The sequence below is a fragment of the Trachypithecus francoisi genome, unplaced genomic scaffold (assembly GCF_009764315.1).
Source record: "Trachypithecus francoisi isolate TF-2019V2 unplaced genomic scaffold, Tfra_2.0 Lachesis_group4, whole genome shotgun sequence".
In the NCBI taxonomy this organism is placed as follows: Eukaryota; Metazoa; Chordata; class Mammalia; order Primates; family Cercopithecidae; genus Trachypithecus; species Trachypithecus francoisi.
Genome location: NW_022681469.1, coordinates 114,362,840 through 114,386,677, shown reverse-complemented (window position 1 = coordinate 114,386,677; position 23,838 = coordinate 114,362,840). Strand labels below are relative to the sequence as shown.

Sequence of the window (23,838 nt, the reverse complement as noted above, 5' to 3'; positions counted from 1 at the left end):
GAGCCCAGAGCCCGCGCCGGCTCTTGCGCCTGTCCAGGCACTGCCAATCGAGCGCGGAGTCCCGCCGCTCCGCTAGTCCCGGCTAGCCGCCAGCCGAACGCCGGCCTAGTCTCGCCGGAAACCTGAAACCATCCGCGTGTGTCGGCGACGCGGGCTGAGCCTGCGCGTCCGGGGAGAGGGTGACCCCAGGTAGAGCCGAGTCCGTCGCGGGGACCGGGTAGAGAGCCCTGTCGGAGTGCACTGCGCCGGACACTTCAAGTGAGTTCCTGTGTGATCCTCGCAGGAACCCCGGGACCCGGGCAGAGACACGCCAGAGGGGAAGGAAGTGCCCGAACCAGGATTGGAGCCAGGGGCGTCCGAGGCGGGAAACTGAGGCTGCAAAAGTCTGTGTGGAGAGGGGTCGGCGTTGGCCTGAGGGTCCGGGTGGGCGTCTGAGGAGGGGCGGGTCTCTCCGAGGAAGGACGGCCGCAGCGTGTCTCTAATTCAGCGTTTTTTCTTTTCTCACTCGGTGGCCCAGGCTGGAGTACAGTGGTACTATCATAGCTCACTGCAGCTTCAACTTCTCAGGCTCAAGCGATCCTCCCACCTCAGCCTCTTGAGTAGCTGCACCACCACGCTAGGCTCATTTTTAAATTTTTATTTTTAATTTTTGTGGAGATGGGGGTCTTGCTATGTTGCCCAGGCTGGTCTCGAACTCGTAGCCTCAAGGCCCAAGCGATCCTCTCGCCTGGGCCTCCCAAAGTGCTGGGATTACAGGCATGAGCCACTGTACAGCCTAATTCAGGGTTTTCTAACCAGGACGGGGTAATGAAATTGTATAGGAACAAAATGACACCCCTGTTTTCTCTGTGAAATTTAGCATTTCCTTTCCCCATTGTTGGAGCAGCCTTAGCAGTGCCTGAAACTGTGTCATAATTTCAAGTGGGGTTGAGTGTAAATGATAGTTCCAGATAAGAGTTATGCAGGGCCAGGCATGATGGCTCACACCTGTCACTCCAGCACTTTGGGAGGCTGAAGCGGGAGGATCACTTGAGGTCAGGAGTTCGAGACCAGCCTGGACAGCATGGCAAAACCCCATTTCTACTAAAAATATAAAAATTAGTCGGGAGTGGTGGTGTGTGCCTGTAATCCCAGCTACTCGGGAGGCTGAGGCATGAGCATCGCTTGAACTCGGGAGGCAGAGGTTGCATTGAACTAAGATGGCACCACCCCACTCCAGCCTGGCGACAGAGTGAGACTCAAAAAAAAAAAACAGTTTGTGCAGCAACTACAAGGTGGTATCTTAAGCTGTCACTTACATTCATTACTGCTTTGAAATTATTGTAGGGTCTTGTTATTTAATGCATTGAAAATAAGCATCTATGCTAGTATAGCAGAAATTTGTTTTTAAAGCATTTTGATGCCATTTCAATATCATTGCTTTTTGTTTTGTAATTCCGTGCATTGTAATTAATGCACATAAGGCAGGGCATGGAGGCTTACGCCTGCAATCCCAACACTTTGGGAGGCCAAGGCTGGAGGATTGCTTGAGGCCAGGAGTACTAGACCAGCCTGGCAACATAGGGAGACTACATCTCTACAAAAAATTAGCTGGGTATGGTGTTGTGCACCGGTAGTGCTAGTTAATTGGGAGGCTGAGGTAGGAGGATCACTTGAGCCCAGGAGTTGGAGGTTGCAGTGATTGTGCGTTTGCCACTGTGCCATCACACTCCAGCCTAGGCAACATGAAGACCCCATTCCAAAAAAAAGAAAATTACATAAACACCATGCTTGTAAGAAGGAGTGGCAGGGCTTGCCAGATGCAGAATGATAAAGGCCCCCTGCACTAGTTTCACAAAGGTGCTGGTCAGGAGAGTCTGTCCATACATTACATGGACCTGAGTTCAAAGCCAGCCCAGCCCAAACTGGCCAGTCTCACCCACTGCACTGCTGCAGGACCCCAGCAAGTCTCTCCCCTTGCTGGGCCTAGTTTTTTGTTTGTTGTTGTTGTTGGTTTTTTTGAGACAGAGTCTTGCTGTGCTGCTCAGGCTGGAGTGCAATGGCGCTATCTTGGCTCACTGCAACCTCTGCCTCCCACGTTCAAGTGATTCTCCTGCCTCAGCCTCCCGAGTAGCAGGGATTACAGGGACATGCTGTCACGCCCAGCTAATTTTTGCATTTTTAGTAGAGATGGGGTTCACCATGTCAGGCTGGTCTCGAACTCCTGACCTCAGGTGATCCACCTACCTTGGCCTCCCAAAGTTCCTGGATTACAGGCATGAGCCACCACTCCTGGCCTGCTGGGCCTAGTTTTTAATCTGTTCAATCTGCTGTCACTTGTGAGACTTTTCCAATGGCAACCTTCTAATATAACCAGACTTCAAAATATTTTAGGCTGGGCATGGTGGCTCATTCCTGTAATCCCAGTGCTTTGGGAGGTCAAGGTGAGAGGATTGCTTGAGTCCAGGAGTTCAAGACCAGCCTGGGCACATAGCAAGACCCCATCTCGACCAAAAAATAAAATTAGTCAGGCGTGGTGGCACGCACCTGTCGTTCCAGCTACTCAGGAGGCTGAAATGGGAGGATCGCTTGAGCACAGGAGGGTGAGGCTGCAGTGAGCTATGTCTGACCTGAACCTAGGCTTTCTAATCTTTGGGCCCATACTTCTTATTTTAGTTATTATTATTACTATTTTTTTTTTCCTGATACAGAGTCTCACTGTGTCACTCAGGCTGCAGTGCAGTGGCGTGATCTCAGCTCACTGCAAGCTCAGTCTCCTAGGTTCAAGTGATTCTCCTCCCTCAGTCACCTGAGTAGCTGGGATTAGACATGTAGCACCACATCCAGCTCATTTTTTTGTATTTTTAGTAGAGATGGGGTTTCGCCAGGCTGGTCTTGAACTGATCTGCCCGCCTTGGCCTCCCAAAGTGCTGGGAGTACAGGCATGAGCCACCGTTCCTGGCCTGTTCTTTTGTTTGTTTGGTTTGGTTTTGTATTTTTGAGACAGAGTCTCACTCTGTCACCCAGGCTGGAGTATGGTGGCGCAATCTCAGCTCACTGCAAGTTCCGTCTCCCGGGTTCCAGTGATTCTCCTGACTCAGCCTCCTGAGTAGCTGGGATTACAGGCAGACACCACCACGCCTGGCTAATTTTTGTATTTTTCATAGCGACAGGGTTTCACCATGTTGTCCAGGCTGGTCTCAAACTCCTGACCTCAAGTGATATGCGGGCCTCAACCTCCCAAAATCCTGGGATTACAGGCATGAGCCATCGCGCCCAGCCTGGGCCCATACTTTTAAGCACTTCTTTCTTTCTGCCTTTTGTGACTAGGAACTGAGTTGACTCTCTTACTTTTCCTGATATATTCCAGGCCCTGGAGGGACAGAAAAGCCAGAAATGGACCTCTTGAGACTCGCTAGACTGTTCTCCAGGGCCCACCCCATGGGACTGTTCATCCTGCAACACCTGGACCCCTGTAGAGCCAGGTGGGCGGGAGGCAGGGAGGGGCTGATGCGGCCAGTGTGGGCGGCCTTCAGCAGCTCCTCCTCTCAGCTGCCCGTCGGCCAGGAGCACCCGGAGAACACGGGTAGCCTGGGCTCTGATCCGAGCCACTCCAACGCCACGGACACGCAGGAAGAAGAGGAGGAGGAGAGTTTTGGGACCCTCTCTGACAAATACTCCTCCCGGAGACTATTCCGCAAATCCACAGCCGAGTTCCATAACCTGCAGTTCAGGGAACAGAGAGAGGAGCAAAGGGAACCGGAACCCAAATTATGGCGAGGCCGGAGAAACACCCCGTATTGGTACTTCTTGCAGTGCAAACGCCTGATCAAGGAAGGGAAGGTGAGGGGCACTTTGGGTTCTATGGCTCCTGATTTCTTACCCTAGGCGGCTCAGTGTTTTGCAAGGGGTCGCCTGACCTTCCCAGCCTCTAAGTTTTGGGCCTACCCTGTGAACTGCCAGCCTTATGGCTGTAAGTATCACTGCCCTTTGCCATCCTCCGTCACAGTTTTATTTTATTGTATTTTTTTTTTTTTTTCCTAGAGATGGAGGTTGCACTGAGCTGATCTTACCACTGGACTCCAGCCTGAGTCACAGAGCAAGAATCTGTCTCAAAAAAAAGGAAAAGTGAATCCTCCACACCCTTCTGGCACTCCCTGCTTTACGTTTTTTTTTTTTTTTTTTATTAAGACAGGATCTCACTCTGTCGCCCAGGCTGGAGTGCAGTGGCGCGATCTTGGCTCACTGCAGCCTCTGCCTCCTGGGGAATTCAAGTGATTCTCCTGCCTCAACGTCCCGAGTAGCTGGGATTACAGGCGTGTGCTACCACGCCTGGCCGATTTTTGTATTTTTGGTAGAGATGAGGTTTCTCCATGTTGGCCAGGCTAGTCTCAAATTCCAGACCTCAGGTGATCTGCCCACCTTGGTCTCCCGAAATGCTCGGACTATAAGCATGAGCCATTACACCTGGCCCCTGCTTTAGTTTTGTTTGTAGTACCTGTCATCACTTGATATGTTGTATGTCTTTCTTATCCCATTTCATGTCTGTCTTTTTTTTTTTTTTTGAGACAGAGTCTTGCTCTGTCGCCCAGGCTGGAGTGCAGTGGCCGGATCTCAACTCACTGCAAGCTCCGCCTCCTGGGTTCACGCCATTCTCCTGCCTCAGCCTCCCGAGTAGCTGGGACTACAGGCGCCCGCCACCTCGCCTGGCTAGTTTTTTGTATTTTTTTTTTTGAGACAGAGTCTCACTCTATCGCCCAGGCTGGAGTGCAGTGGCCGGATCTCAACTCACTGCAAGCTCCGCCTCCTGGGTTCACGCCATTCTCCTGCCTCAGCCTCCCGAGTAGCTGGGACTACAGGCGCCCGCCACCACGCCCGGCTAGTTTTTTGTATTTTTTAGTAGAGACGGGGTTTCACGGTGTTAGCCAGGATGGTCTCGATCTCCTGACCTCGTGATCCACCCGTCTCGGCCTCCCAAAGTGCTGGGATTACAGGCTTGAGCCACCGCGCCGGGCAGTTTTTTGTATTTTTTAGTAGAGACGGGTTTTCACCGTGTTAGCCAGGATGGTCTCCATCTCCTGACCTCGTGATCCGCCTGTCTCGGCCTCCCAAAGTGCTGGAATTACAGGCTTGAGCCACTGCACCCGGCCTTTTTTTTTTTTTGAGACAGAGTCTTGCTCTGTCACTCAGGCCGGAGTGCAGTGGTGCAATCTCGGCTCACCGTAGCCTCTGCCTGCCAGGTTCAAGCAATTCTCCTGCCTTAGCCTTCCAAGTAGCTGGGATTACAGCTGCACGCCACCATACTTGTCTAATTTTTGTATTTTTAGTAGAGACAGGGTTTCACCATGTCGGCCAGGCTGGTCTCGAACTCCTGACCTTGTGATCTGCCCACTTCAGCCTCCCAAAGTGCTGGGGTTACAGATGTGAGCCACTGTACCCGGCCTCATGTCTGACTTTCCACACCGGAACATGAGCTCCAAGAAGGAGCTCCCTCTTGTTCCCAGCTATATCTGCAGTGGATAGACCTTGTCTGGCTCATTGAAGCACTCAGTAATTATTGTTTGAATGAACAGATGAAAATAATGAAGGAATAAAGGAACGAACTGAGGCTTCACCGGGGAAATGTTGTGAGGTGAGGGATGAGGCAGAGACAGCCGGGGGCCCAGGGGGTTTGCAGTCACCCAGGGCCACCGTCCTGCACTGTCTCAGGAGGGTCCCTCAGCCTCAGCCTCCCTCTCTCTGCCGAGGGTCTCTGGGGCTGTTCTGAGCCCCTGCCCTGTTACCTCTTCCCTGCAGCTGGTCGAAGCCCTGGACCTGTTTGAGAGGCAGATGCTGAAGGAGGAGCGACTGCAGCCCACGGAGAGCAACTACACGGTGCTCATCGGGGGCTGCGGGCGGGTCGGCTACCTGAAGAAGGCCTTCAAGCTCTACAACCAGGTGTGTGTGAGCGTGGGGCAGCAGGGGCAAGGCTCTGAAAAGCTGGGGGCGGATCCCGAGTGTGCCGCTTGCTAGCGCTTTACACTGGGCAGGTAACTTCACCTCCCTGGCCTCAGTCACCTCCTTAAAATGATGGTGATTGTGGGTGATAAACGAGATGACATCGAGAGCCCTTTAGCACCTGCCTGGACTGCAGCAGTCCCCGTGTTCCCTGAGAGAGGTAGCCTCACTCTGTCACCTAGGCTGGAGTGCAATCATAGCTCACTGCAGCCCCCAACTCCTTGGCTCAAGAGTTCCTCCTGCCTCAGCCTCGTCAGTAGCTGTGAGTACAGCTGTGTAGTACCATATCTGTCTAATTTTTAAATTTTCTGTAGAGGTAGGATTGTGCTGTGCTGTCCAGGCTGGTCTCTAACCCCAGCCACCCGCCTCGGCCTCCCAAAGTGCTGGGATTACAGGTCACAGCCCAGCCACTGCATCTGCGCCTCTTTTTTTTTTCCCTGTTGACAGAGTCTCGCTCTGTCGCCCAGGCTAGGGTACAGTGGTGTGACCTCGGCTCACTGGAACCTCCACCTCCTGGGCTCAAGCGATTCTCATGCCTCGGCCTCCCGAGTAGCTGGGACTACAGGCGCACGTGCCACCATGCCCGGCTCATTTTTTTGTATTTTTAGTAGAGACAGCATTTCACCTTGTTGACCAGGCTGGTCTTGAACTCCTGATCTCAAGTGATCCACCCACCTTGGCCTCCCAAAGTGCTGGGATTACAGGCGTGAGCCACTGCGCCCAGCCCATTACATCCACTTTAAAAAACTGTTAGTTTTGGCCCGGTGCGGTGGCTCACGCCTGCAATCTCACCACTTTGGGAGGCCAAAATGGGCAGATCATGAGGTCAAGAGATTGAGACCATCCTGGCCAACATGATGAAACCCTGTCTCTACTGAAAATACAGAAATTAACCAGGCATGGTGGCGCACACCTATAGTCCCAGCTACTCGGGAGGCTGAGGCAGGAGAATCACTTGAACCCAGGCGGTAGAGGTTGTAGTGAGCCGAGATCATGCCACTGTACTCCAGCCTAGCGACAGACTGAGACTCCATCTCCAAAAAAAGAAAAAAAAATTATTTTTATTGTTTTTATTTATTTTATTTTATTTTATTATTTTTTTGAGACGGAAGTCTTGGCTCTGTCAGCCTGGCTGGAGGGCAGTGGCACAACCTCGGCTCACTGCAACCTCCACCTCCCAGGTTCAAGCAATTCTCCTGCCTTAGCCTCCCGAGTAGCTGGGATTACGAGCACCCACCACCACACCTGGCTAAATTTTTTGTGTGTTTTGTAGAAGACGGGGTTTCGCCATGTTGGCTGGGCTGGTCTCGAACTCCCGACCTCAGGTGATCTGCCCCCCTCAGCCTTCCAAAGTGCTGGGATTATAGGTGTGAGCCACAGCACCCAGCCTTGTTACTGTTTTTGGTGACTTACCTGCAGTGTGTCTGCCTTCTTCAGTGTCAGCTCAGTAAGGACAGGCTGTGCCCGCTCTGCTAACCCCAGGGCTGGTGCCAGGCGGGTAGTGAGTTGTCAGTGCACCTCTGTGGAGTGCAGCAAGACACACAGAGCCTACATCATCCTCAAAGTAGGGACTGCCATCTTTGCTTTTCAGAGAAGGAAACTGAGGCACAGAGAGATGAAGGGACATGTCCAAGGCCACCCCACTTGAATGCGCTGGGGCTGAGATTTGAGCCCCAAATGGCCTGACTCTAGCAGGGTTCTTTCTGCCACTGAGCCGCCTGTCACCTGCCCTCGACCACATGGCCCTTCTCTGAGCAATAGTGAGTGCTAGGCTTCACCAAGGATTGTCAACCTTAACCACCTGCCCTAGTCCCCCAGAGGCTCAATAAGCTGAGTGTCGCTCACCTCCGGGGCTTGTGACTCAGCAGATGAGGTGGCCCTGAGAATGTGCATTGTGCCAGTGGTTCGGGGCCTCCCCTAGAGCACTGCAGTGCACCCTCCCACTTGCCACAGGCATCCCCGGTTTCAAGGTGATGGTGTCATCCCCATTTTCACACGGAAGCACGAACTTGCCCAGGAACCCTCAGGTAGTAAGCACTATAGCCCCTTTTCCCCTTGACTGGGTGGCCTGAAGGTGGGGACATCAGGAAGATCTTGCTGCCAGGACCCCAGGCCTGGAGTGGGCTGACAAGTGCCCAGGGCAGGATAACTTCTGTTTGGTACATATCGGGATGTGGGCTCAGTTTTCAGAGTCCCTTCAATGTGTCTGAGTTTGGAGAGCTGGGCTCTGATGTGTCCCATGGCTCTGCCTTAGAGCCTGGCCTGGTGTATGCAGTAACGGGGTCCTCTCCAGCCTCAGCCTCCTCTGGGGCAGCTGCTCACCTGTGTGTCCAGCTGATCCTGGTCCACCACTGAGCTGCTTCCATCTCCACAGATGAAAAAGCGGGACCTGGAGCCCTCAGACGCCACCTACACGGCCCTGTTCAACGTCTGTGCCGAGTCCCCCTGGAAGGACTCAGCTCTGCAGAGTGCCTTGAAACTCCGGCAGCAGCTGCAGGCCAAAAACTTCGAGCTCAACTTGAAAACGTACCACGCGCTGCTGAAGATGGCTGCCAAGTGTGCAGACCTTAGGATGTGCCTTGATGTGTTCAAGGTGGGGGGCTTCACCTGCCATCCTGCTCCCCGTTGTGGGGCTGGTCTCATGTGGCGGGGGCGGGGCTGTGGTGTCTGTCTCTCCTCATGCAGGAAGGCTCAGGGAGGGTGAGACAGCCTGTATTGGGCGCTGGGGTTCACAGACGGATCTGATGAGACCCTGCTGGAGGTTGTGTGTGCCGCTGTGTGCTGTGTCCTGCTTTATGCACTCGAGGGACGGCTTCCTGGAAGAGGCGTCCTCTATCCGAGTGTAGAGACAGGGTCTTGTTATGTTGCCCAGGCTGGTCTCAAAACTCCTGGCCTCAAGTGATCCTCCTGCCTTGGCCTCCCAACGTGCTAGGATGACAGACATGAGCCGCCACACCCAGCCTGCTGCAGGTCCTCAATGGGACCTCTTTGTTCCCTCCCCCAGGAAATCATCCACAAAGGGCACATTGTCACAGAGGAGACTTTTAGTTTCCTGCTCATGGGCTGCATCCAAGACAAGAAGACAGGCTTCCGGTACGCCCTCCAGGTATGTCCCTCCCACCCCACCTTCCTGCCCTGCTTCCCTGGCACAAGAGGTGCAAAATGGTGATCCTGTGAGCACCCATGATGGTCCTGTGCTGAGTATTTTTATATTTGTGCTCTTTTCTGAAAACCCAGCAGCCACTGTAGCCTCCATTCTACAGATGGCAGGGAGAGGAGGCCCTTAGAGGCGGAATGAGGGCGGCCCCCGCCTCTCCCACCCTGCTTTGCAGTAGGCTCAGCCCCTCTAAACTCACCTTCCCTGAAAGCCTGCCGCACACTCACCTGGGCACTTGTTCAACCCTCCCACAGCCCGCTAGCACTTCTGCAGGTGCAACCGCAGAGTCATTCATTCATTCATTTATTTTGGGATGGAGTCTCACTCTCGCCCAGGCTGGAGTACAATGGCATGATCTCGGCCTCCTGCAACCTCCGCCTCCTGGGTTCAAGTGGTACTCCTGCCTCAGCCTCCCGAGTAGCTGAGATTATAGGCGCATGCCACCAGGCCCAGCTAATTTTGTATTTTTAGTAGAGACAGGGTTTCACCATGTTGGCCAGGCTGGTCTTGAACTCCTGGCCTCATGTGATCTGCCTGTGTGGGCCTCCCAAAGTGCTCAGATTACAGACGTGAACCACAGCTCCTGGCTGGAAAGCTTTTTTTAAAATTATTTATTTATTTTTTTTGAGACAGAGTCTTGCTCTGTCGCCCAGGCTGGAGTGCAGTGGCGCGATCTCGGCTCACTGCAAGCTCCTCCTCCCAGGTTCATGCCATTCTCCTGCCTCAGCCTCCCAAGTAGCTGGGACTACAGGCGCCCGCCACCACGCACGGCTAATTTTTTGTATTTTTAGTAGAGACAGGGTTTCACCATGTTAGCCAGGATGGTCTCGATCTCCTGATATCATGATCCGCCTGCCTCGGCCTCCCAAAGTGCTGGAGTTACAGACATGAGCCACCATGCCTGGCCTATTTTTTTGAGGCAGCTCTTGCTATGTTGCCCGGTCTTGCCTGGAACTCCTGGTCTGAAGGAATCCTCCCATCTAAAACTCCCAGGACACTGGGATTCCGGGTGCGAACCCTGCGCCCAGCTGCTGAACGGGAGCACCGAGCTGACGTTTGTCTCTTCTCTGGCAGGTGTGGCGGTTGATGCTGAGTCTGGGGCTACAGCCGAGCCGGGACAGCTACAACCTGCTGTTGGCAGCAGCTCGGGACTGTGGCCTAGGGGACCCCCAGGTGGCCTCAGAGCTGCTTCTGAAGCCCAGTGAGGAGGCAACCCTGCTTCAGCCCCCAGTGGGCAGGCAGCGGCCAAGGAGGACAGCCCAGGCCAAGGCAGGCAACCGCATGTCAGCCATGCTGCACGTGGAGGCCCTGGAGAGGCAGCTGTTTCTGGAACCTTCTCAGGCACTTGGGCCTCCAGAGCCTCAGGAAGCCAGAGTGCCCGGCAAGGCCCAGCCAGAGGTAGAAACCAAGGCAGAGCCCAGCCACACAGCGGCCCTGCCCCCTGTGGCCCTGAAGCCACCTCCCATGGAGCTGGAAGTCAATCTCCTGACCCCTGGGGTCGTTCCCCCGACCATAGTCTCCTTTGGAACAGTGAGCACCCCAGCTGACCGGCTGGCCTTGATAGGGGGCCTGGAGGGCTTCCTGAGCAAGATGGCAGAGCACAGGCAGCAGCCCGACATCAGGACCCTCACGCTACTGGCTGAGGTGGTGGAGTCTGGGAGTCCTGCGGAGTCCTTGCTACTGGCCCTCCTGGACAAACACCAGGTGGAGGCCGACCTGACATTCTTTAACACGCTGGTGAGAAAGAAGAGCAAGCTGGGAGACCTGGAGGGGGCCAAGGCGCTGTTGCCAGTCCTGGCGAAGAGGGGCCTCATCCCCAACCTGCAGACGTTCTGCAACCTGGCCATCGGGTGCCACAGGCCGAAGGATGGTCTGCAGCTGCTCACAGACATGAAGGTGAGTGGACCTGGGCCTGGGCAGGACGCCCGTGGTCCTGAGGAGCACTCTGCAGCTCAGGAGGGAAGTTTGGAGGAGCAGGGGTCCTCTAAGCCCCCCACTTGGAGAGGATGAACTGTGCATAGGGGCAAAGAGAGTGGGGTTGATAAGCTTCTGGTGTAGAATGGTGTTCGGTCCCATTTTGGGGGAAGCAGACCCTGGCAAGTGCGTCAGGGCTGGATGTAGAGATGCACGGATATTCCCGTCTGGAAGAAGGTGGCCGTGGGGTGACACGGAGGGCTGAGGGCTGGGGACAGGCCTCGGCCCCAACACTCTAGAGGTATGGCAGGGATTCTCAGAATTCCTGGGGAGCTGTAGGTGGTTTTCAAAGCCCCCGAGATCTGCTGTGCCTCCCACCTAGCCCCCATTGGAAGTGCTGCTTGGATTTCATCCGACCACAGCAGAGGCTGCATCCTGCGTTGTCAGGGTCCCCCAGTCTATCACCCTCTGGCTGTTTTCCTGGAGCCTGCCTGGCTCACCTAGCCAAGACTCACGGTTTTCTAGGCTGACCACCACCTGGTGACCACGCATCACGGGGAAACCCCCCCTCCCAGGGAGTGAGGAGGTGGTGTCTCCCGCATCATTTTCCGCCCGAGTCAGTCGGTGTCTGAGAGCAGCACGGGCGTCCTTTTCCGCAGCTTCTTTAGGGCTGAGCAGAGGGCCTGGGCTTGGCTTTCCTGCTGGAGAGCCATTCAGCCCATCGTTGCTGCCGGGTTTGCTTTGCTGGCCGTGGCCGCTGGTCCCAGGAGCCAGCTTGATTGACAGAGGGTGGGAGCTGCTGGCTCCCAATGGCTGCCATCATCTTGCTGATTCTATGATGTCCCTGTGTTCTAGAAGTCCCAGATGACCCCCAACACTCACATCTACAGCGCCCTCATCAACGCAGCCGTCAGGAAGCTGGACTACACCTATCTCATCAACATCTTGAAGGACATGAAGCAGAACAGGGTCCCAGTGAACGAAGTGGTCATCCGCCAGCTGGAGTTTGCAGCCCACTACCCTCCCACCTTTGACCGGGTGTGTGCCCCAAGCTCAAGCTCATCAGCTCCTTCACCATTTCTAACCGCCCCCACCACCCAACCCTGGTTCTGGCCCTTGGGATTGTGTTCTCATGCTTGAAACTGTCCAGCAGCTTCTTTTTTTTTGAGACGGAGTCTCAGTCTATCGCCCAGGCTGGAGTGCAGTGGCGCGATCTCGGCTCACTGCAAGCTCCGCCGCCTCCCAGGTTCACGCCATTCTCCTGCTTCAGCCTCCCTAGAAGCTGGGACTCCAGGCACCTGCCACCACGCCCGGCTAATTTTTTTGTATTTTTAGTAGAGATGAGGTTTCACTGTGTTCGCCAGGATGGTCTTGATCTCCTGACCTCGTGATCCGCCCGCCTCGGCCTCCCAAAGTGCTGGGATTACAGGCATGAGCCACCGTGCCCGGCCCCAGCAGCTTCTCTTAGGAGTCCCCAAGTCTGTAGACCACAGCCTGAGTCCCTGTCCACGTGGCTCATCTCATGTCTCAGGCCAGCCTTGCCTTTGCTGCCTCTGTCCATCCCAGTGGCCTTCTGTCAGTTCCCAAAGGCCACCAGCCTCTTGCCTGCCTCAGGGGATTGGTGTTCCTGCTGCCTTGGGTGACACCCACTTTCATGTGGTGGGCTCTTTCTCCTGGAGGTCTCTGCGTAAGTGGCCCTCAGAGATGCCCAGCTGGCTGCTGCTCTGACCTGGGTTGAAAGTCTCCCCTCCCCCCAGCACTGTTCCTTTATGCCGTGTCCTACAGTCTCAGGTCACATGCTCACGGGCAGCCCTGGCCTTCCCTGTATCAGGCTTCTGGAGGCAGAGGTTGTCTGCCGTGCTCATCTGGGTCCCCAGCACCTGCACGTTGCCGGTTACTCCAAACAGGTTGTTGCTTGCTCAGGGACTGGACAGGCAGTGAAGTGGCGTTGTTATCTGGGGTGAATCACCGAGATTTGTTGTCTTACTCCACGGAAATCAAGGATGTGGACACATAAAGAGTGAGGTTAACGGTGGCTCACGCCTGTAATCCTAGCACTTTGGGAGGCCGAGGTGGGTAGATCATAAGGTCAGGAGATTTAGACCATCCTGGCCAACATGGTGAAACCCCATCTTTACTAAAAATACAAAAATTAGCTGGGCGTGGTGGCGCATGCCTGTAATCCCAGCTACTCAGCTGAGGCAGGAGAATTGCTTGAACCAGCCGAGATTGCGCCACTGCACTCAGCCTGGCTACAGAGCAAGATTCCGTCTCTTTTTTTTTTTTTTTTTTGAGACAGAGTCTCCCTCTGTCGCCCAGGCTGGAATGCAGTGGCAGGTTCTAGGCTCACTGCAACCTCCACCTCCTGGGATCAAGCAATTCTCCTGCCTCAGCCTCCTAAGTAGCCAGGATTACAGGCGCCCGCCACCACACCTAGCTTATTTTTATTATTATTATTTTTTATTTATTTATTTTTTTGACGGAGCGAGACTCCGTCACCCAGGCTGGAGTGCAGTGGCCAGATCTCGCTCACTGCAAGCTCTGCCTCCTGGGTTTACGCCATTCTCCTGCCTCAGCCTCCCGAGTAGCTGGGACTATAGGCGCCCACCACCTCGCCCGGCTAGTTTTTTGTATTTTTTAGTAGAGACGGGGTTTCACCGCGTTAGCCAGGATGGCCTTGATCTCCTGACCTCGTGATCCGCCCGTCTCGGCCTCCCAAAGTGCTGGGATTACAGGCTTGAGCCACCGCGCCCGGCCCTTATTTTTGTATTTTTAGTAGAGACGGGGGTTTCACCATGTTGGCCAGGCTGGTCTCGAACCCCTGACCTCGTGATCCACCCGCCTTGGCTTCCCAAAGTGCTGGGATTACAGGTGTGACCCACCGCATCTGGTGACTCTGTTTCAAAAAAAAAAAAAAAAAAAAGAGTGAGGTTAAGATTGGGCACTGTGGCTCACACCTGTAATCCCAGCACTTTGGGAGGCCAAGGCGGGTGGATCCCCTGAGGTCAGAAGTTCGAGACCAGCCTGACCAACGTGGTGAAACCCTGTCTCTACTAAAAATACAAAAATTAGCTGGGTAGTGACGGGCACCTGTAATCCCAGCTACTCAGGAGGCACAAGAATCACTTTAACCCAAGAGGCAGAGGTTGCAGTGAGCCAAGATCCCACCACTGCACTCCAGCCTGGGTGATAGATGGAGACTCGGTCTCAAAAAAAAAAAAAAAAAAAAAAAAAAAAGGTTAAGACCTGAAGTTTAATAGGCGGAAGAGAAGAGCTCTTGCCTGGCACTGTGGCTCATGCCTGTAATCCCAGCACTTTGGGAGGCTGAGGCGGGCAGATCATGAGGTCAGGAGATCGAGACCATCCTAGCTAACACGGTGAAACCCTGTCTCTAATATAAAAAATTAGCGGGCGTGGTGGCAGGCGCCTGTAGTCCCAGCTACTTGGGAGACTGAGGCAGGCGAATGGCATGAACCCGGGAGGTGGAGTTTGCAGTGAGCCGAAGTCGCACCACTGCACTCCAGCCTGGGCGACCCAGCGAGACTCCATCTCAAAAAAACCCTCTCTGCAGAGAGAGGTGCCAGAGAAATGGGTTGCCGCTTCCACCGTGAAATGAAGAGGTTTTGTAGATGAGCTGGAGGAAGTGGTGTCTGATTTACAAAGGACACAAAAGATTGGTTGGACCAGGTGTGCCATTTACATAGCTCGTATAAAAGCTGGCACCCCACCCTCACCTTTTATTATGCAGATAGGTTTCCCGTGCCATGTTGCCTGGTTCTTTACTGTACACATGGCAACAAAAGAAGGGAAGATGGGGCCCCCATGTTGAACACACCTGGCTCCCGAGTAGCCTTTTTCTATTGGCACAGCCGCCAGCATTTACCCCTGCGAGCTTCCAGCTTGCTTATCTGTGTCTGCAGCTCGACTTTTCAGGCTGCTCTTTGTTAGAAAAGAAATGATTTGGGGGCCGCTTTTTATTAAAAGGGAAATTTCACCAAGGACTCTGTTGCCCTTACTATCTGCCCAAATAATTTCTTTCTGCCTCCTGTATCAGCAGGAGCAGGGCAGAGTCATGAAATCTGCTTTGTTACGACCACAACCTCTTCCTGCTGTTCTGAGGATATCAGGCTCTGGGGGTTTGGCTTTTGGGTCCATCGAGTCACACTCTGCTGAGCACCTCCAGAGCATCCAGAGCCACTGTGGCTTGGAGCACAACCCAGATGGGACAGAGACAAGTAAATGGGCAGGGACGCACACAGCCAGAAGGTGCAGGGTCAGGAATGCCGTGCAGGTGTCACACCTGAATGCCATTTTGAGGGCTTCCTACAAATGGGTGGGACAGCAGTGGAGATTGTGCCTGGCTGAAGGCATAGCTGGGCATTTTTAAACTGTGTGTCTGTGCTTTGAACTGTTGGTTGCGAGTCTTTTCTCATTGATTCCAGGGTGTTTATACACACACACACACACACATTCTGGGTACTGGTTTTTTGTTGATTACATGTTGTGCATATCTTCCTAGTGGATTGTCTCTTCCCGCTGGCGTAGGGCTCACTAGGGGTTCAGCTCCACAGTCACAAGACTATCACAGGCCTAAAGCATATCGTATTTAAGTCACAGACAGATGTCCCCGACTTAAGGATGGTTCTACACAGGATTTTTCAACTTTGCAATAGTTTTATCAGGATGTAACTCTGTAAGGATCGACTTTGTGCAGGGTTAGTTTCTACTGAATGTATGTCACTTTTGCATAATTATGAAGTCAGGACCCTCTGCTGTATTGCCGGCAATAGATGCATTTTCCTTTTGTTTTTATGAGATGGAGTCTCACTGTGTCACCCAGGCTGGAGTGCAGTGACGCGATCTTGGCTCACTGCCACCTCTGCCACCCAAGTTCAAGTGATTTTCCTGCCTCAGCCTCCTGAGTAGCTGGGATTACAGGCACCTGCCACCACACCCGACTAATTTTTGTATTTTTTTTTTTTTTTTTTTTTAGTAGAGATGGGGTTTCACCATCTTGGCCAGGCTGGTCTTGAACTCCTGACCTCGTGATCCACCCACCCCAGCCTCCCAAAGTGCTGGGATTACAGGTGTGAGCCCCCGTGCTGTTCCAAATTTTTTCTTTTTTTAAAAAGAGACAGAATTACTCTGTTGCCCAGGCCGGAGTGCAGTGGCACGATCGTGGCTTACTGTAGCCTTGACCTCCCAGGCTTAAGCAGTCCTCCCACCTTAGCCACCTGAGGAGCTGGGACTACAGGCATGTACCACCATACCCAGCTAATCTTTTAGACAGGGTTTCACTATATTACCCAAACTGGTCTGGAACTCCTGAGCTCATGTAATCCACCTGCCTCGGCTTCCTAAAGCACTGAGATTACAGGAGTGAGCCACCATGCCCAGCCAGATTGATGTTTGATTTACGGTGGGTTTTTGGGGGTGGAACCGTGGTGTCAGGAGCATCTGTACTCATATTCCCTCATGATGGTGTCGTTGTTTATATTCGTGATTCTGATGAGTTTTGCTTTCTGTGCTTTCAGGCTCTATCCGGCACCTTAAGGTTTAGAATTGTTCAGTCTTTTGAGTCAAACCTTTTTCTTTTTGTTTTTTTGAGACAGTCTTGCTCTGTCGCCCCAGCTGGAGTGCAATGGTGTGATTTCAGCTCACTGCAACCTCCGCCTCCCGGGTTCAAGCCATTCTCTTGCCTTAACCTCCCAGGTAGCTGGGGGCTACAGGCATGTACCGCCACATCCAGCATTTTTAGTAGAGGTGGGGTTTCCCCATGCTGGCCAGGCTGGTCTCGAACTCCTGACCTCAAGTGATCTGCCGCCTGGGTCTCCTAAAGTGCTGGGATTACAGACGTGAGTCACCGTACCGGGCCAAACCTTTTGTCATCATGTGGTAGTAGCTGTATGTCAGATAGTACTTTTTGGCTGGTTTTTTTTTTTTTTTTTGGTATATTCCCCCGCCAGCTCTCTGTTTTTGTCTGGTGTGTCTTTTCTTTTTTCCCCATATCTCCATGGAGCCTATCTCGGCAGTGTTGAGATGATGGTCAGAGGGAGGTGGCTTTGAGCGGGAGGGGCTCGGCAGGCTGTGGAGGCAGGTGGGACCCAGTGATTCTAGCTTGGGGGCCTGGGGTGGTAAGTGTGGATGGAGGAGCACAGCGGAGTGCTATCAGGCAGATGGCTCTGGGCCTGCCCCAGGGTGCCCAGCTGGGACCTGTTTCTCTGAAGTAAGCTACTCCCATAGTGCGTGTTCACAGCTTTTCTGCCCTGTCTCCTGCAGCCACCTGGAAGGGAAAATGGCAGCTACCAGCTTCCCTGAGGCCTGAGCCAGCTGCCGAGGTTTGGGATTAGCTGTAGGTAACAGGAGTGATTCTAGCCTCGCTTTTGTAATTCCAGTACCAAGGGAGGAACACCTACCTGGCGAAGATTGATGGCTTCCGAGCCTATTACAAGCATTGGTTGACAGTGATGCCCGCAGAGGAAACCCCGCACCCCTGGCAGAAGTTCCGGACCAAGCCCCAGGAGGACCACGATACTGGCAAGGAGGCCGATGTGGACGGATGTACCCTTGGGGGCAGGTGATGGGAGCACAGCTGAACCCGGCCTCAGTGCTCGGCCCTCAGTGCTCTGTGGGAGCCCCAGGACAAGTGAGCTGGTGTCACCTCCTGCCTGGGGGAAGAGCCAGGCCCTAAGGAACAGCCGCAGTGTGTCACGGGTGTTGGTGTGAGGACACACGCTAGGCCCAAGGTGCCTGCACTCCCGGCAGGTCCAAGGGCAACTCCAGCCACTTTCGCATGTCACCTTGGGTCTTCCAGCTCCAGTACCTTTGCGTGTCACCTTGCACACCACAAGGGGGCTGGGGCATCTGGGTTCCAGATGGAACCCGCTGGGTTCCACAGGCCGATGCTCTGAAAGAATAGACGTGGGGCCGGAGCGGTTTAAAGATTTTATTTTTACAAATCACAGCTGATGGACAGCGAAGCCTTCCCCGTAGAGACCGTGCTCCAACTCGGGCCTGGGGCACTGCTCGCTGCTCCCAGGAAGGGGGTGGCGCCACAGGCAGGAACCTGCGAAGTCCAGAGTCCAGGGTGGAGAGCGCCAGCCTCAGCCAGAGCAGCCACGGCAGCCACAGTGTGTGCACTCGATGATGCGGCCCTGCAATGGAGGAGGACATTGAGATGATGCCACTGCGCCACACTTGTCCCTGCATGGTCACATACGTGGCAACCCTCTGCCACCAGAGGGGACACACCTCAGAAACCCTTCCGTGACAGCTCTGGACAGGGAAAATTTGGTTCCCTCATGATGGTGGAAACAGCTGCTATTGACACCAAGGTTACATCTGTATGTGTAGTTATAATACGTTATGCAAATCCAACACACATTTGCCAATCAAGAAAATCGGTGTGAATGAGTCTCGTTATTCCCCTAAGTGAGCATGACAGACCCTGCGATAAGCAGAGGTGGCTCCGCTACTGTTTGGGGACTTCAGGGCGGCCTCTGGGCTGGGACACTCTGGTGGGGGAAGAGGGCAGGAGGCTATGCACTTGAGTTACACCCTTCTGGCCCAGAGCCTCCAGAAAGAAGGGTCTTGTCCACCAGGCCTGCTGCGGCCCAATGCTTGGCCGGCCAGAAAGCCCTAGAACAGTGGCTTGTGTTTATTTCACTTTTTCAGTTCTTTTTTTGGAGGAGCAAGACCTTAGTTTAAGTAAACAGGATCCTTTGATGAAACCCAGGTAAGTCTACAGCAGGCTGTTTTGGCCACTGGGTTGAAGCAGCACCCCAGTCCACCAGCCCCCCGACCTGGATCCCTTGTGGAATCTGGGCACTCAGGGGAGGGGGGCTTCTGCCACTCTGCCACCCCTCCCTGCCTCCATCAGAAAACCAACACCCTAGTCTTTCCTTGGGGAGGCGGCCCTTGCTCCCACTGCTCAGTACAGAAGTCCTCAGATCCAGCCGCAGCTCTCCATTGTCAGTCTCACTGCAGCATGAAGGGACCGTGTGAAGAGGCACCTGTGTGGAGCTGGGGACCAGGCCAGGCTGGCAGATGGGCGGTGGGGCCTGACCTCCTAGCTGGGCCAACAACTATGTGCCGAGGCCACAGCTGCCTTTCAGAGGGGCTTGGGGCTGGATGGAGCTCAGTTCCTGTCCCTCAGCACCACTCCTGAGGTGCCTGGCTTCGGAGTGGTACTTGGAACAGAAAGTTCTGAAAGAAGAAACAGTGGGCTGGGCGCAGTGGCTCACGCCTGTAATCCCAGCACTTTGGGAGACTGAGGCGGGCAGATCACTTGAGGTTGGGGGTTCAAGATCAGCCTGACCAACATGGAGAAACCCCATCTCTACTAAAAATACAAAAGTAGCCGGGCATGGTGGTGGGCGTCTGTAATCCCAGCTACTTTGGAGGCTTAGGCAGGAGAATCATTTGAACCCAGGAGGCAGAAGTTGCAGTGAGCCAAGATGGTGCCACTGCACTCCGGCCTGGGCGACTCCGTCCTGGGGGGCAGGGGGAAAGACAGTGATGGTAATGTTAAAGTATCACTGTGAGGACTGAGGGAAAGGGACAGGAACTCGGTGGCCACCCTTCCCTGATGTCACCCTGCCACCGCCTTGGGATTAGGGCTCTTCACCACCATTTCCTAAGTGAGGAAAGGGGTTCAGTAATTTGCCCAAAGGTGGAGTTGAGATTGGCCCCAGACCTAACAAATACACTCACAGCCACACGCTGCCTCACACAGATTCCTGAACAGGGAGACCCACTCCCGCGAGGGAGAGCCAGCAGGATATCCAGGGATAAAACGACATTCCAGCCCAATCAAATAACGTAAGATCCCTTGGAGTCCACTAGAGCTTTTGAGCTGAAAATAACATCAAGCGTGAGCGTCAGACATTACCACTTCCAGCTTGCTTTTGGGCACACGGCAGATGCAGTTCGTCCCGAAGTTGGTGTCCCTTGTCTGAATGCACCGCAGGCAGCACAAGTTCTCATACCCTTGCTTTTTCCATTTTGCAATCAGGTTTTTGTCTGCATAGCCTTCTTTAATACAGTATTCATAGAGTTCTGTCAAAAAGATGGGGAAGAGCATCAGTCCACCCTTGATTAAAAAGAGCATTCAGGCTGGGCGCAGTGGCTCATGCCTGTGATCCAAGCACTTTGGGAGGCTGAGGCGGGCGGATCACCTGAGGTCAGGAGTTTGGGACCAACCTGGCCAACATGGTGAAACCCCGCCTCTACTAAAAATACAAAAATTAGCTGGGCATGATGGCAGGCGCTTGTAATCCCAGCTACTCAACAGGCTGAGGCAGGAGAATCACTTGAACCCAGGAGGCAGAGGTGGTACTGACCTGAGGTCATGCCACTGGACTCCAGCCTGGGTGACAGAGTGAAACCCCATCTCAAAAAGAGAAAAAAAAAAAAGCATTCAGTATTGCAGTGGGACAGTCCTTGGAGGAGGAACAAAAAAGTATTTAGGCCAGGCAAGGTGGCGTAATCCCAGCACTTTTGGAAGCCAACACCAGAGGATCACTTGAGTTAAACCAGCCTGGGCAACATAGTGAGGGCCCATCTACAAAAAATTTAAAAATTAGCTGGGTATGGTGGTGCACACCTATAGTCCCAGCTACTTGGGAGGTTGAAGTGAGAGGATCCCTTGAGCCCAGAAGGTTGAGGCTGCAGTGAGCCATGACTGTACCACTACACTCCAGTCTGGGGAACACAGCAAGAGACCCTGTTTCAATAACAACAACAACAAAAAAGTCAAGAGCGGTGGCTCACGCCTGTAATTCCAGCACTTTGGGAGGCTGAGTCGGGTGGATCAACTGAGGTCAGGAGTTCAACACTAGGCTGACCAATATGGTGAAACCCCATCTTTACTAAAAATACAAAAATTGGCCGGGTGTGGTGGCGGGTGCCTGTAATCCCAGCTACTTGGACAGAGACAGGAGAATCACTTGAACCCAGGAGGTAGAGCTTGCAGTGAGCCAAGATCTTGCCACTGCACTCCAGCCTGGGCGACAGAGTGAGACTCTATCTCAAAAACAAAACACACACACACACACACAAAACTCAAGCCAACATTGACTCCCCCTTATTTTTAGTGGTAAGAAAAACCATGACTTGCAGAGGTTGTGAGAATGATTGTGGTTAGCTCAGTAACTCCAAAGGTGACTCGAGTTTGAAAGGCCAAGAGAGACTGACTAATTACCTCTGCTGATGGCTTTCCGCTTGTAAAAGAGGTCAAAGATGTAGCGGGTTTTCTGGTGGTGGATCCTGAAGATGGGCCACAGAGATTCCACTTTCCTTTTTCCCTCATGTGGTTCTGTTTCAGCTGGGGAGAAACAAAGTGTGGTTTGAGGGAACACGGTCGGTCTGCGCAGGATTTTCTTTTTGTAAATAACTAGTGATAATGAATAAATACCACTTTATACCCACTTTATACCCACTAGGATGGCTACATCAAAACTATGGCACAATAACAAGTGTTGGCAAGGATGTGGAGAAACTGGAAGTCTCCTACGTTCCTGGTTGGAATATAAAATGGTGGAGCCACTGCAGAAAAGAGTTAGGTGGCTCCTCAACAAGTTAAACAGGGCTGGCCGGACTCAGTGGCTCACACCTGTAATCCCAGCACTTTGGGAGGCTGAGACAGGCAGATCACTTGAGGTCAGGAGTCTGAGACCAGCCCGGTCAACATGGTGAAACCCCATATCTACTAAAAATACAAAAGAATTAGCAGGGCATGATGGCGCGTGCCTGTAATCCCATCTACTTCGGAGGCTGAGGTGAGAGAATTGTTTGAACTCAGAGGCAGAGGATGCAGAGAGCTAACATCATGCCACTGCACTCCAGCCTAGGCAACAAAGTGAGACTCCTGTCTCAAAGACTTCTGTCTCAAAAAAAAAAAAAGGGAATGAAGTAAGTACTGATATATTCTACAACACAGATGAACCCTGAAACACAAAACTGAGTGTGGCAATGGTCGTACAACTTTGTGAATATACTAAAAATCCCTTAATTGGATAATTTAACAGGATGACTTTCACTTTATATGATTAGTATCTCAATAAAGCTGTTATTTAAAAAAAGAATAAGCCATTGGGCATTTTCGGAGGCCAAGGTCGGCAGATCACGAGGTCAGGAGATCGAGATCAGCCTGACCAACATGGTGAAACCACATCACTACTAAAAATTTAAAAATTAGCCAGGTGTGGTAGTGCATGCTTGTAATCCCAGCTTCTCAGGAGGCTGAGGCAGAAGAATTGCCTGAATTCGGGAGGTGGAGGTTGCAGTGAGCTGAGATCACACCACTGCACTCCAGCCTGGGCAACAGTGTGAGATTCCATCTCAAAAAAAAAAAAAAAAAAAAGCCGGGCGCGGTGGCTCACGCCTGTAATCCCAGCACTTTGGGAGGCTGAGACGGTTGGATCACGAGGTCAGGAGATCAAGACCATCCTGGCTAACAGGGTGAAACCCCATCTCTACTAAAAATACAAAAAATTAGCCAGGCGTGGTGGTGGGCGCCTGTAGTCCCAGCTACTTGGGAGGCTGAGCTAGGAGAATGGCGTGAACCCGGGAGGCGGAGCTTGCAGTGAGCCAAGATAGCGCCACTGCACTCCAGCCTGGGCGACAGAGCGAGACACCGTCTCAAAAAAAAAAAAAAAAAGGTAAGCTAAGTAATTTAAACAATTATTTTAAATTAAAAATGTCTATTTTTGGATCCTTTTGTAATTCATGAGTGTGATGATTGGGTGTTCACATCCATGTGTGAGACATGCCACTCTCAAACCTTGTCACACTGTTGGCACATTGCCCGTGTGACAAGAAAAAAAGTTTTTAATTACAGAATTAGAAAACAGATTTTTAAAAAGATCATTCAATGATAACATCTGTTAAAAGGTTGGTCCCAGCTGGGCACGGTGGCTCATGCCTGTAATCCCAGCACTTTGGGAGATCAAGGTGGATGGATCACTTGAGGTCGGGAGTTCGAGAACAGCCTGGTCAACATGGTGAAACACTGTCTCTACTAAAAATACAAAAATTATCTGGGCATGGTGGCACATGCCTATAATACCAGTTACTCGGCAGGCTGAGGCACGAGAAGTGCTTGAACCCGGGAAGCAGAGGTTGCAGTGAGCTGAGATTGTGCCACTGCACTCCAGCCTGGAAGATAGATGACCCTGTCTCAAAAAAAAGAAAGAAAGAAAAAAAAAGCCAAAAAACCAACCTTGGTCCCTATGCTTTCAGATCTATTTCTACAGCATAATAATTTCTCAAGATAATTCTAGGCCCACAGATGGGCATCCTAATCATCTTGAAGGCACCTCTAATTTCATCTCCCAGCCAAAGTCCTTTAGGGCTGAGGAAAAGCCAAATAAACTAGACCAGTTGACAGGTTCTCAGCGAAGTGGCCGCAGGAGAAGCTGATCCTTCAACACATGCAGGATCACGTGGCACTCATCCTTGCCACAAGGCAGTTCTCTCTTGGCAGTCAGAAGTTCATCTTTGTCTATGACCTCCTCAGTTTTTAGGGAAGAACAACAGACGGGCGAGGAGTGGTCAAGAAGACTATGCCTCCCTGTCTCTAGCTTTTAAGCCATTCTATTACCTAGGTATTACAGTTCAGCTGTGATCCAAGCAGAAAAGCAGGTAGTAAAGATTCAGCAGGTGCACATGTTAAGATGTGACTTGCTCCTCCTTGGCCTCTCCCACGTGGGCCTCTCCAGTCACGTGGAACGGTAAGTCCATTAAATCTCATTCTTTTGTAAATTGCTCAGTCTCAGGTATGTCTATCAGTA

The 23,838-nt window shown here is 52.7% G+C and overlaps 2 protein-coding genes and 1 non-coding gene across 6 annotated transcripts in view; 2 read left to right on the top strand and 1 right to left on the bottom strand.

The window, feature by feature from the left end:
• Nucleotides 1–27: 27 nt before the first annotated feature.
• PTCD1 (pentatricopeptide repeat domain 1) lies at nt 28–18,457 on the top strand. Its single transcript, XM_033191785.1, has 8 exons — nt 28–258; nt 3,350–3,822; nt 5,776–5,916; nt 8,351–8,569; nt 8,981–9,082; nt 10,208–11,029; nt 11,903–12,085; nt 17,443–18,457. The coding sequence occupies exons 2-8, from the start codon at nt 3,376–3,378 to the stop codon at nt 17,626–17,628; spliced, it is 2,100 nt and encodes a 699-aa protein (XP_033047676.1). The 5' UTR covers nt 28–258; nt 3,350–3,375; the 3' UTR covers nt 17,629–18,457.
• The window catches only part of BUD31 (BUD31 homolog), a 10,140-nt gene continuing 4,279 nt past the window's right edge, over nt 17,978–23,838 (bottom strand). For all 4 annotated transcript variants that reach the window (XM_033191796.1, XM_033191797.1, XM_033191799.1 and 1 more), the window contains exons 4-6: nt 21,249–21,371; nt 19,938–20,104; nt 17,978–18,201 (exon numbers count right to left, since the gene is read on the bottom strand). In XM_033191796.1, coding sequence (XP_033047687.1) covers nt 18,151–18,201; nt 19,938–20,104; nt 21,249–21,371 — 341 coding nt within the window. In that variant the 3' untranslated portion in view covers nt 17,978–18,150. The remainder of the gene's footprint in view (nt 18,202–19,937; nt 20,105–21,248; nt 21,372–23,838) is intronic.
• Nucleotides 22,760–22,863, top strand: LOC117073894. The gene has a single exon (XR_004433441.1). It is a non-coding gene; the product is annotated as a small nucleolar RNA U13 (small nucleolar RNA).